Raw genomic sequence first — 12660 nt, forward strand, 5'->3', positions numbered from 1 at the left:
CGGTCCCGTCCCGATCCCGATCGGGATCGGGACGTACGGGACAGATTTTTTAAAAACACCTTCCCGTCCCGTGCCCAGCCCTACTCTCTGTTGTCTTCTTCTTCTAGCTTGCAAAGTTATTGTCACACACAGTGAGTCAGTCAGGCAGTCCAAATTCACTCCTCTACTCCTCCACTGCACTCAATCAATCCATCTCAATATCTCATTCTTTACCATCTGAAATTCTAAATTAGTTTCATATTAAGTGAGATGTTTATTACATCTATATTTTGTATTGCATTGACATGTTTATTTAGCTTTTTTTGTGTTACATATACAAAATTGTATGAATGTTGCTTTGTATAAACATGCATTCAAGAGTTTAGGCTCATTACGGCTCCATGTTTGGCCGTCTGGGTGTATACTTCTTTTCAATCCATAAATTATATATTCACGTATCGTTAAGTTTTTTTTTTCTTTCTATAGTGAAAAATTCAAGTCCCACCCAGTTTCAATTTCTGGATCCGCCACTGGTGGCCCACGTCAACTATTCGCACGGACTTTTATATCTGTGTGTGTTGAGCATTAGCCCCCCTTCCGAAGAGCACGGATAGACAATTCGTGAGTGTAGCGTGACTAATAGCTTTCTCACACGAATATCTGTGTGAGATAGCTATATTTCACACTGATTTAAATATGTGTTTTGAAACTTCATTTTGCTAATAGTGATATTCCGGTAGACTTGATATCATCAAGAAATAAAACTATCCATATATAACGAAGGGAAGTTGTCAAGTCGTAGAGTTCAACATATACCGGTAGACTTGATATCATCAAGAAATAAAACTATCCATGCATATATAACGAAGGAATTTTGATTACATACAACATTAGTGCATATGTTTTGCTAGGAAGTTGTCAAGTCGTAGAGTTCAAGACTTGATATCATCAAGAAATAAAACTATCCATGCATATATAACGAAGGAATTTTAATTACATACAACATTATTGTATATGTTTTGTTAGGAAGTTATCAAGTCGTAGAGTCCTAATTGAAATCCGATGCCATGTTTCATGAAGTGCAGAGAATATAACTCTCCTTTAGTCAAAATACAACTGCGCCATTGAGGTATTGATTCCCAATTGGGGCAGGCCAGTTTCACCTGCTATTGGTCCATTTTACCTTCCCCAAATATAACCCAAAATGAAGATGGTTTATATATACGTGGGGTCGCGGTGACCTTCACGTCTCATATTACCTCCAATTTCTTTAAATCAAGTGGTACCAAACTTTGAGAGGAAAAGAGAGTGAGATATGGCGGATCTGTTCCTCAAACAATCAAAGCAGTACGCGGTGGGTCGGCCAGGTTACCCAGAAAAGCTGTTTCAGTTCATTGCTTCCAAGGCTCCAGCCCACGACCTTGCTTGGGACGTCGGCACCGGTACTGGCCAGGCTGCCCGATCCGTAAGTTTCTCTTCTTCCAACATCCCAAATTCCCAACCTTAAATCTGTTGATCTCACCTTGCTTGTTGTTCATATTTCGACAAATTTACTTTCAAAAAAAAAAAGGACTTATGTAAGAGTGCTCGACGTAATGGTATATACATACCCCTCGAAGTACAAATATCATCGGTTAATAAAGTTCTCTTTTCAGTAAAGAAAGAACGATGTGTGACGGTTCTGTGACTGTACTCAGACCATTTTAAGGTATCTATCTCTTTTTCTTGATATAGGCTTGCATTGTACAATTCATTTCAGCTGGCTGAGATCTACAAGAATGTGGTGGCCACAGACACAAGCCAAACGCAACTCGAATGCGCTCCAAAACTCCCCAATGTTCGCTACGTGCACACTTCTGCAGTGCTGACCATACCCGAAATTGAACAAAAAGTACTGGCTCCAAAATCTAGTGTTGATTTAGTGACCATTGCACAAGCCCTGCATTGGTTTGACCTCCCAAGTTTCTATGAACAAGTGAAATGGGTGCTCAAGAAACCAAACGGGGTCATTGCTGCATGGTGCTACACTCTGCCTAGAATTAACAACAATGTAGACACTCTCTTCGGTCGGTTCTATTCCATTGATGTCGAACCCTACTGGGAACCGCCGCGTAAATTAGTGGACAACAAGTACAGCACCATCGATTTTCCGTTTGAGCCGGTTAGCGGAGAGGGAAGTACTGGACCGTTCGAGTTTGCAGCGGAGACATTGATGGGTTTGGATGATTTTTTCACGTATCTAAGGTCGTGGTCAGGTTATCAGACTGCTAAGGACAAGGGTGTTGAGCTTCTGAATGAGGATGTGATGGAACAATTTAAGCAAGCCTGGAATGTTGATGGTGGAGATGGACAGAAGGTTGTAAACTATACTATCTATTTAAGAATTGGAAGAGTGGGGAATTAGTGTTGTTGATGGTTGGGGTTCTGTTCTAATGTTGGGTAGTGGGGAGCTGTGAAATGTAACTCTTGGATTTCTTAATAATAAGCATGATGGTAGTTTGAGTCTGGTTAAGTGATGTAACTTTTATTGATAAAGAGCAAAATGACACTTAAAATCCACCAATTTCTGTTTAGCGAGGTTGAGCGGTAGCACTTTGCTCTACTAGGTGTTTTGAGGCTCTACTATGGCTTAGTTTGGTATTGAGGTTAAAATAATCTATTGTTAAATTAATCAGTTGTGAAAATAATCAACGGTGAAAATAATTAAGAACGCGAGTTTTTCTGGATTACCAAACGCGTGAAGTTCTAGCAGCGGTAAATATACACCGTTTTTTTCCCGAAAACGCAAAGCCAAACTGGCCCTATATGAACAAATAATTTGACTTTTTATTTTTTATAATTTACTGATAATGATCAGGCGATATTAACTCCTTTATAGCAGTCTGTTGGGTGACAGGGCACATATTTTATTCCGAATAGAACTGCTACAACCGGGAACCCATCGGCTGTTCCTTAATTCGAATAAATACACAATTATATCATAATTGGAAGAAAATTTCAAAATCGCCCAACGCGGCCATGGCCTCCTCCCGCCCTTTAAAGTTTTCGTCACTGGCTCTCATGCTCAGTGTTTGCTTGATCTTCAGACACCTGGTATTCGCTTAATTTTGAAGAGCTCATGACAACGAGACTTATCACACTCAAAGATATTTGTGATGACTTAAAATCCAAGAAAAACTCTTTTCACCTTAAATTGTGGACTGTAACATATGATCGGATCGGATTTGTCTTTCAACTATATTGGCGAAAATTCTTCTACCTCAATGTGCAAGTATATTTTACACAATAATATACTATATATATACTTCTTAAATAATAGTAATTCTGTCACCAACCTTTGCATATTTTACAACAAGTGACGCATGCATATCCCTAAAAGGCCGAAAGAACTAGTGTTTTCCTTGCTTGCCGACTGAAATGATGGTTCTGGGGTTACCCACGCCAACTAGCTGATGTGTAAAAAGTTAAGAAGAGGAAGAAAGATCAGAGATCTATACCTGTACATTTCTATAGCCTAACGTGGTGTACATGATGACTCCAAATGGCAACTGGGGGAGTGGTAGCTTTAATATAAAAGTTAAAAGATAAGAGATGGAGGATTAATTACTCTTGGACTGCCCCATATATAACTTGTTCATCTATATGAACATGGAGGATTTATTGTTTTCTCTTTTCTTTTATGACACTCCATCTCTTTGATTGATTCCGTTTAACCCCTACAGTCCTTGAATCTCAAAAACCCACAAACAGTTTTGTCTTTCTGAGCTTTGAGACACAAACACGTTGATACATACTTTGTTTTTGTTCAAGATGATCCAGCTATTGTTCATAGTGATAATCTCAGAGATGGCTCTGATTCTGGCGTGTTTGTTCAGAACACCATTGAGGAAGCTGGTGATAGTGGGCCTGGATCAGATCAAGCGGGGACGTGGACCTGTGGTGGTGAAGACGGCGGCGGGAACGGTGTTTGTGGTGTTGTTGACCAGCCTCTACGGTATGGTGAAGATCAAGAGGAGTGGAGCCGATGCAGTTGGGATTCTTAGTCCCACGGATCAGATCCTCATGTTTAAGCATCTACTTGAAGTCACCCTAATGGGTATGTTGGTAACTCTAGTTCTTGGAGTTTGTGACGTTTTGGTTCATTTGGTGTTGAAATTTGATTGCTTTGATGGGTTTGGGAATGATATGGATGATAGAGAATGTAACTTTGAGAGTAAAGGTATTAACTTGGAAGTGAAAATTGTTTTGTTTTCTGGATCGTGTTGAGTTGGTGATTTTAGCACGGTTTGCTGCCTTAGGAATATGATTGAATCTGAATTGCTGTGTTGGTGGTTTCATATTTATTATGTTTACTGGCTGTTCATAATCATATATGCACTCAGACAGCTTCAAATTCCATAAGGGTTGCCAGATGATCGGATACAAAAACTTCAATTTTCCGAATTCTCTATGTAGTTTGTTGATACAGAGTTAGATCAGTAAGGACACCGTTTTGTTTCACTGGATGGTGAAATATGAGATGTGCATTGATAGACTGTGATGCCACTCATGAGTCATTAGCCAATTTAGTATTTACCACGACCTTTTGAGCAACAAATCATACTCTTCTTTTAAATTATCAGAATGCTTAGACTGTGCCTTATGTTTGTCAACAATGCAATTTCAGTTTTCATTGTCCTCTCGTTATTACGGTTAGATATAAATCATATAACATGGAACCAGTTCAGGAAACATGATATATGTGATTTTCTTTACTTGTAACCAATGTTGATCGACTTCTTTTTACTCAATATCTCTGTTTCCTTCCTGTATGACAGATTGCATTCTTGTCTTCTTTGATTCTTATTATGCACCAGCTTTCTTCATTTCAGTAGAAACTAATAAGTGCTTTGTGTTAACGTTTATTGATGTAACAGTTGGTATCTGATATTGGCATATTGCTCACTGATATTCTTGTTGGCCAGTGATTCACCCATTTAAGTTACCATTTGCAGGGTTCTTCCTATTCCTTGTTCTTATGATAGACAGAATACATCACTACATTAGAGAGCTTCGTGTACGAAGAAAGACCATGGAGGCTATAAAGAAGCAGAACCGAGGATCTGAGGATGGAAAAGCTGGTGGTTTGGACGAGGTCAAGGCCTTGGAGAATGAGATGTCTACATCACGCTTAAGAATCAAACAACTAGAATCTAACATTGAGACAACGACGAAAGAAGCTCATGCTGCAGAAGCCAGTGTTGATGCTCTGAGGAAACAATCTGAAGGCTTCCTTCTTGAGTATGATCGGTTACTTGAAGAAAATCAAAACTTAAAAAACCAATTGCAGTCATTGGACCGGAAAGTGTCACATTCAGGTAGCAAGAAAGATCCATAAGGAATTGGGCATCTGTGGATACTTTGTTTTATTTCTTTAGATTTCATATTTTTCATATACTAGATGTTTGGGAGTTGCCGGATGGATTTATTTCTACATTTCAACTGCCATATATACGTTGTCAGTGTGGAGAAAATGGGACAGAAAAAGAAAAAGGAAACATGGGGAGTAGGGTTGTTACTTCTTGTTGGATGAACTTTATGAGAAGTTGATTCTTGAAGTAGAATGGAGCAGTTTTGTCATGAAAAATTGTGATACAGTTTGAAGGTAGTAAATTATTTTCAGAGTTTTGGCTAGTACTTTTTTTTTTTTTTCTTTTTCAAATATAGTCCATTTTCTTGAAACTATTTGGATTTAGGGGCAGAAATACGGATATATGGTGCATGGTATTGAATGATTGTGGTTTGATTGTTTTAATTGCATGGTATGCAGCAGCTTCTGGGTTAAACAGAGTGTAGCATATATGTTTTTAGTTACAAAGCGATATATGATTTTGTTAGTAGGAGGGTAGGACTACACATAGCTGTCTTCCCATGGAACACATAGGTGAAAATTTATAACTCCGGTACCTTTTTAATCTGCTCAAACTTCAAAAGGCATGCTCATGAGGTTTATGAACTTGATATGAATTGGAACAGGATTCAGAGGCAGAATGCCTGAAGCTTATGCATCACTTGATCTATCTTTTTATCCTTCCTTTGAAACCTCTTGAGCTTCCGCGAAGGTCGAAGATTACGAGCAATGCAGTCTTCTACAAGTTTTATGAGTACCTTCATTCCTCGACTTGAGCTCACAGTTATAAAAATGAATGTCTCCCTGAAGTGAAACCAAACTGCCCGTGAGGTCTACTATTGCATTTTTCTTCGAGCAAAGAAGTTTATGCCGTTCAATACCATATTTCGAGCACAACCCACCTTGAGTCCCAATCTTGATGATCTCCATTTGGTGACCCTTTTCCAGTATTCTACTTCTGGCTTGAGAAGCCGGAGCACCGAGTGACAACACCTCGATAAGATCACTATCCCTGAAAATCATATCTGGATCCCTAGACGTTCTAGTTGTGGAGACTGTCATGGAACCCTCAACCAGATTTAGTGTCACAAAAATACCATGGTGGTTTAAACCTGATTTCAATAATGGCCAAGCTTTCTGCAAGTTTTTCCTTTTTGTCTTAGGAAAAGAACAAGAGAAAGATGTGACTTCAAACAGGCCATCTTCGATTGACGGAGGTGTTGGAGAGGAAAAATATCACATGAGAAAATTGATAAATAACATATAACTTATAAGCTAATCGATCATACTCAATTGTATCGAGTCATTTTGTGATTAAAAACTTAAAACTCAATACCTGATTAAGTTGGGACAGTATCGATACAATAATAATGAGAAAAAAAACTCATATACACCGAAAAGTAAACATACGGGCATTCTATTTGGCTGAAAATGCTTCCATTTGACGAATTCCCCTGAATACTTTGTTTAACTACAGCAATGCCATTCTATTATGGCAAATCTCGTAAAGCTAGATTATGGGAAGCAAACTACTGAAATCCTTATTCTTGTAGGTTCTCTAATGTGGGCTTTCCTTTATGCTCTCCAATTCTTCGAGTTTTCTTGAGACGCAATCAATTATCAATGTATTTTAATTCTATCCTTCAATAAAAGACCTACATCGTATCGTTCCCTTTGATCTCTGGCTCAATTACAGGCTTCTAATAGTGATGATTCAGCTACTATGTTTTTTCATGTTCTCAGAGATCACTCTGATCATGTTGATACTGTTTTTCGAGACCCCATTGATGGAGCTGGTGAAGAAGGTACAGGATGTGTTCATGAGGAGCTTCGCTAGAGTAGTCTTCCTACTTCTCTTGTCCATCTTCTTGCTGATGATGATCATGCCCCGTCTAAGCCTTCTTTGCAACATTGTGTTGCTTCCGGATGTAGACCAGAACCACCTTTGTGAAGCAATTCTCGCAGGTAATATTCATTTAGTTAAACTCCCTTATTTCTGTTCCACTGAAAGCGACCGAGAAATATTAAAACCCTAAGCCCTAAACTTGTTTGGCTTGCCTACTTGACTTGCAGGGGCGTTCTTATTCCTCGCTTTTATGATCGACAGGCTACAACACTATGTTGGAGAGCTTTGTGTACGAAGAAAAGAGTTGAGTATGGCGGATAAAAGGATCAAACAGCTAGAATCAGAAAGAAGAGAAGTTAATGATGCAGAGGCTAATAGTATTGCTCAAGGTAAACAATTGCTTGACGAAAATCATGTTATGAAAAACCAATTGGGCCTATTACGAGCAAGAATGAACGACCTAGATACTGAACTCGGGACAAGGGCAAAGGAGACGATTACATTGTGCAAGAGAATTAAACAGCAAGAATCTGAACTCGGGACAAAGATGAACGAGACGACGACATTGTGCAGAAAAATCAAACAGCTAGAGTCGGAACTTGAGTCAAAGACAAAAGAAATTACTTTACTGGGAACAAGAGTGAAACAGCTAGAATTCGAACTTGAGACAAAGGCAGAAGACAATGCTCCATCACAAAAGAATTCGAACTTGAGACAAAGGCAGAAGACAATGCTACAACAACTAGAGTTTGAACGTAAGAGAGAGACAAAAGAGAATGCTACATCAGTTGTAACCCAGAAGACAATGCTCCATCACAAAAGAGTCGATAGTTTGAATCAGAATAATGAATTGGAAGGGCCCCTTGCTGATGAATTTAATCGTCTACTCGACGGAAACGAAACTCTGAAAAATCTATTGAGGTCATTGCCCTGGAGATTGTCACATTGACGTAGTAATAATCAATAAGGTAGACAGTCGAAGCTATTGGAGCTTACATCCCAATTCATTCTTGATGATCAAAGGAGAAGAAAAATTATGACATAATCACCCGACGCGGATCAGTACCAAGCAAGTTTATGAGTATGGTGTGTTGATTCAATAATGTATACAATTAAAAAGAGTGTATCATGAGTATGGCTTTATGTGTATCCAATTGTTTACTTGAGGAGACCGAAATTTTATGTTGAACTAACATTGTGTGGTATATATGAGAGTTTAAATAATACATAAACGATATCTAGTTATGGAAGAATAGTTGAGGATCATTAAGATGAGATTGTATTGTAGCTAGGCCCTTCCAAAGAAGTGAAAGAACTAATGCAGAAAACCTGAAATCCTATCCAACGGATGAGAAGCTAGCTCCAAAATCCATAAAGCCCAAAGCTAGCATGCAGTTCCATTATTTTCGTGGGAAAAAGATCCGAAAGGAAAAAAATCTTACTCAATCAAGTCCAATATCCTTTTCCTCTTCGAATTCAGATTCTAACTGACGCTGAATTCATATACTTATCCGTCAAGGAAGTATATCTATATATATCTTTACTTATATATACGACTAATTCTTCGTTTAATACTGAACCCTAAAACTATCTTGAAGCTCTGTCTCCTTCATCGACACCGGCGACCCTTGAACGAGAAAAACCCTAGAACACATACAGGTGGTTATTGTGGAGCCTACAGTTTTCGTACTGATAATAAACGATCTGCGTCTGCTTTCTCTCATACTTTCGATTTCAATGAGGGTGAGGTTGTGCATAAAAGCGCAGTCGAAGACGGCGGTGGTTGATGATACGGACGCCAGATTTCTACAGTCGTCGGACTTTGCATTTTTGTATACGACCTGCTTCAAGTTCGTATTTGACGCTGGTCTTGTTGATATACTTCTCACGGGTAAGCTTTTGTTTTTATTTTTTAGCTTCAACTTTTTCACGATTTAGAGTTGACCAGCTAGCTAGACAAACTCTCCGTTTTCCTTTTTAATTTTCGAAGTTTAGATTAAATAAACTTGGATTTTAGGGTTTCTAGCAACTTGAATTTTAGGGTTTATAGCAAAACTTCGATGTTATTAGGGTTTAGTTGTGAGAAAGTTTATGAACTCAATAAATGTATAGGTAGACTATGGAGTTTGATTAGTTCTTCCTAACTAAAAACTTGTTTATGGGTTAATTAAGCTAGCGAGTTATAAATGTACTTTTTTGATTTACTTCGTGTTTGAATATTAATTGATCTATAGATCGAATATTGTAATTAACGTTTTCAGTTTGCATCCACAAGAATTGTAGCAACCCGCCTCTTCCTGTAGTATTATAATTCCAAACAATTGTTTACTATTATATATATAATGTTCAAAATAGGTTAAAAGTATTGTTTCTCAATCTTGGTATATAGAATAAGATCACAGCTTTGATCATGTAAGTATACATTGTTGATTCAGAAAAATATTTGGAAAGCTATAAGTTGCTATATTGTTCTTCTTGTATATGATATCACAGACTCGTATTGATTTATGTTGCCTGCTTGCAGTGCTATTCTATATCCTTGTTTCGAAGATGGAAGAACTGCATGTCTATATTAAACAACTTCCGAATCAGTTGCAGTCATTGGAAAGAAGAACTGTACAATTGGCTCTTGATAATGATCGTTTACTTGAGAAAATGAACCATTTGGGATCTGAAGTTGGGACAATTACAGAACAAGTTATTGCTGCAGAAACCAATGCTACTATCGTGAAGAAACAATATATAGATCTCATTCTTGCCTATGATCGTTTACTGGAGGAGAACAAAAGTTTGAAAGACCGAATGGATTGGGAGATGGTCACATCTACAGAAGAAATTATTTAATCTTGATGTTGAGAGATTCAGAGATTCAGTTATTCACTTCTTTTTTTTGTATTTTTCTAGTTAATTATCACAGTTTCTAATTACTTATACTAGCTAGCTACACGTGAATTTTGTCCTTCAAGTAATAGAATGACAGATATGATTGTCTTGAGAATTTTGATATGCATGTTTTGTTCATAAATAAAACACTTTTCAATTTGTACTCGCCAGCTACACTTTCTTAAAAATCCAGCTACACTTTCATAAAAATTATGTCGGAATTGCATGATTCGAACAAGACCTCTCAAATTGAATAATTTGATCATAAACTGTTAGCGAGATTCTTTCGACACGTCAAATATAGCTACAATATTCTAAATTGCCTTGCTAGATCCCTATTGTATATATTCTGTTTATTAATCTTAGATTATGTAACCATATCTTAGCTAGGTTTTCCTAGATTTTCAAGGCATGTTGTACACGATCTATATATACCAACATCGTAGACAAGATTTATTCAATGTAATACAAATTCTACATAAACTCTCAAACACAAAGGCAAGCCGGCCCAAATCGAGAGAGGCCCAAAGTCAGCAGCCTTGACGGTAAGAGAAACATATTCGTGTGTTTCTTTTCCATAATACATAGTGGTTCCTTTCCTTAACATAGCACCGATCTGCTTTCTGAAGCTTTCAACTTCGGTAACCCAGAGAATAATAATGAGTGATCTGCTGCTTTCTTCTCTCATATTCTTAACTCTCATCGTAACGGTGAGAATATTGTCCAAGACTCCCTCCAAGCTATTGAAGAACCAAGCCAGAATGGTCTTCTTGGTGCAACTTGTTAAGATCATGGACAAGGCTAGGGATAGGAACTACGTTTTTGATTTACTTCTCATAGGTAATATTCTATTTTGTTTTAATTTTGAGTTCTATTTTGCTTTACGTTGTTCATACATTCATACATCTTCTTGAATTTTCTATTACGGATTGTGATTTATGATTGTCTTACAATGGATTTTTTGGGGTGTAGTATGTAGCTTCTGTTGTTTCATCTTGCTTCTTTTTTCTTTCGAATTGGGATAGGAATTTGGGGGTTTCTACAGGTTCATAAATCGGTGCAGTTAAATTTTATATGTTTAGTATATCTCATAGTAATTTGCTGTATGATTAATTTGTTCTTTTATATAACAAATAATACTGATTTGCTAACCCATTTGACGTTGTCTAACTTGCAGGGTTATTCCTAGTCGTCTTGCATATGACACAGAGACTATGCCGGTATATTAAAATCCTTAAACAAGAGTACTTTCTTTTTCTTGAGAAAAAAGACATCCAATTGCAGTTATGGTACTCAAGACTCAAACAGCTTGAATATGAACTCAAGATTGAAAGCAAAGACCTTAATGCTGCAGAAGACAACATTCTTTCTCTAAAGAAACAATTCGAAGAGTTTCGTATCATGTATGATCAAGTACTTGCAGAAAACTACACTCTAAGGAACCAGTTGCTGTCATCGGATAAGAGACTCATACAGCTCGAAAATGAATACGAGAGGAAGATAAATGACGCTGTTGAGTCTGCAGAAGCGAAAAGGATTGCTCGAAGTGAAGGGTTTCTTCTCGAATGTAATCGTTTAATTAAGGAAAATAAAATGTTAAGAAATCAGCTTATGTCCTTGAACTGGAGATTGTCACATTTAGCTAGCAAGAGGAAATCAAGTAATTCTTTGTCTTAACCCATATTGACAATAATCACAATATAACATGTCCCTTTTCGTTTAAAACACCTTAAAAGAGATGTGACATGCTCATATAGCTATTGTTATACCCATATTTTGGTCTTTGTTTCCGGTTACAATATGATCTATGATTCTTTCTATTCATAATATATATACATGTATAACACTGTTCTTTCTGCTGATCGAAAAATTGTTCCCATTGGCAAAAGAACTGCCATGATCGTAGTCATACTCTATGGATGAGCGATGACTATCGAATTTTATGAAGCTCGTCGACTTTGAGAAATTAGACTTCTTTGAGGACGAGTCCGACTTGATTAGCCTTGGCTGTGATGCTCTGGAATCGCTTAGAACATATTCATTAGTCGATGCATCTTTTTCATGCTTGCAGCAGCCCGCACTTGAAGTCAAGAGCGGTTGAATGCAGTGAGGTATAGAACTACTAGATTAACCTAAGCTGGACCAAGTCCAGTAGAGTATACGCAAGATATAATAAAACCTAGCTAGCAAAAGAAGAGAAGAGAAAAGAAGAGAAGCACCGTTGTGAGTGACAGCAAATACACACGAGTAGCAGCCTAGCAGGTAATTTCTCTGTCTTCTTTTTTTCTCTTGAGTTTTCTCCAGCTCTCTCCGACTCTGAGGAATCTCATCTCCTCGAACACAAAGTACCCGCGAACCAGCTTTCACATAGATCGACCACACGTTGGTGCAGCTGACAGCTGACCCGTTCAACAAGCTCAAGCTTCCACCAGACTAGTCAGAAACTCAGATCGAGCTGAGTGCTAAACCTGATACTGTATATAAGAGAGAGAGAGAGAGAGAGAGAGAGAGAGAGAGAGAGAGAGAGAGAGAGAGAGAGAGTAGTAGGTAGTAAGTAGTAGTA

At 37.8% G+C, this 12660-nt stretch overlaps 2 protein-coding genes across 2 annotated transcripts; both read left to right on the plus strand.

Annotated features, from left to right (window-relative positions):
• The first annotated feature begins 1228 nt into the window (after positions 1-1228).
• LOC101298974 (putative methyltransferase DDB_G0268948-like) lies at positions 1229-2489 on the plus strand. Its single transcript, XM_004293260.1, has 2 exons — positions 1229-1444; positions 1739-2489. The coding sequence occupies exons 1-2, from the start codon at positions 1295-1297 to the stop codon at positions 2381-2383; spliced, it is 795 nt and encodes a 264-aa protein (XP_004293308.1). The 5' UTR covers positions 1229-1294; the 3' UTR covers positions 2384-2489.
• A 1058-nt stretch (positions 2490-3547) lies between these two features.
• Positions 3548-5652, plus strand: LOC101299270. Its single transcript, XM_004293261.1, has 2 exons — positions 3548-4075; positions 4974-5652. The coding sequence occupies exons 1-2, from the start codon at positions 3790-3792 to the stop codon at positions 5354-5356; spliced, it is 669 nt and encodes a 222-aa protein (XP_004293309.1). The 5' UTR covers positions 3548-3789; the 3' UTR covers positions 5357-5652.
• The last annotated feature ends 7008 nt before the right edge of the window (positions 5653-12660 follow it).

Source organism: Fragaria vesca, linkage group LG3 (genome assembly GCF_000184155.1).
Source record: "Fragaria vesca subsp. vesca linkage group LG3, FraVesHawaii_1.0, whole genome shotgun sequence".
In the NCBI taxonomy this organism is placed as follows: Eukaryota; Viridiplantae; Streptophyta; class Magnoliopsida; order Rosales; family Rosaceae; genus Fragaria; species Fragaria vesca.

Bases quoted from the DNA above. Each gene is read 5' to 3' on its own strand.
- LOC101299270 (XM_004293261.1), top strand. From the start codon at position 3,790: ATGATCCAGCTATTGTTCATAGTGATAATCTCAGAGATGGCTCTGATT. The intron at 4,076-4,973 runs GTATGTTGGTAA...TACCATTTGCAG, and splicing joins ACTTGAAGTCACCCTAATGG to GGTTCTTCCTATTCCTTGTT.
- LOC101298974 (XM_004293260.1), top strand. From the start codon at position 1,295: ATGGCGGATCTGTTCCTCAAACAATCAAAGCAGTACGCGGTGGGTCGG. The intron at 1,445-1,738 runs GTAAGTTTCTCT...AATTCATTTCAG, and splicing joins CTGGCCAGGCTGCCCGATCC to CTGGCTGAGATCTACAAGAA.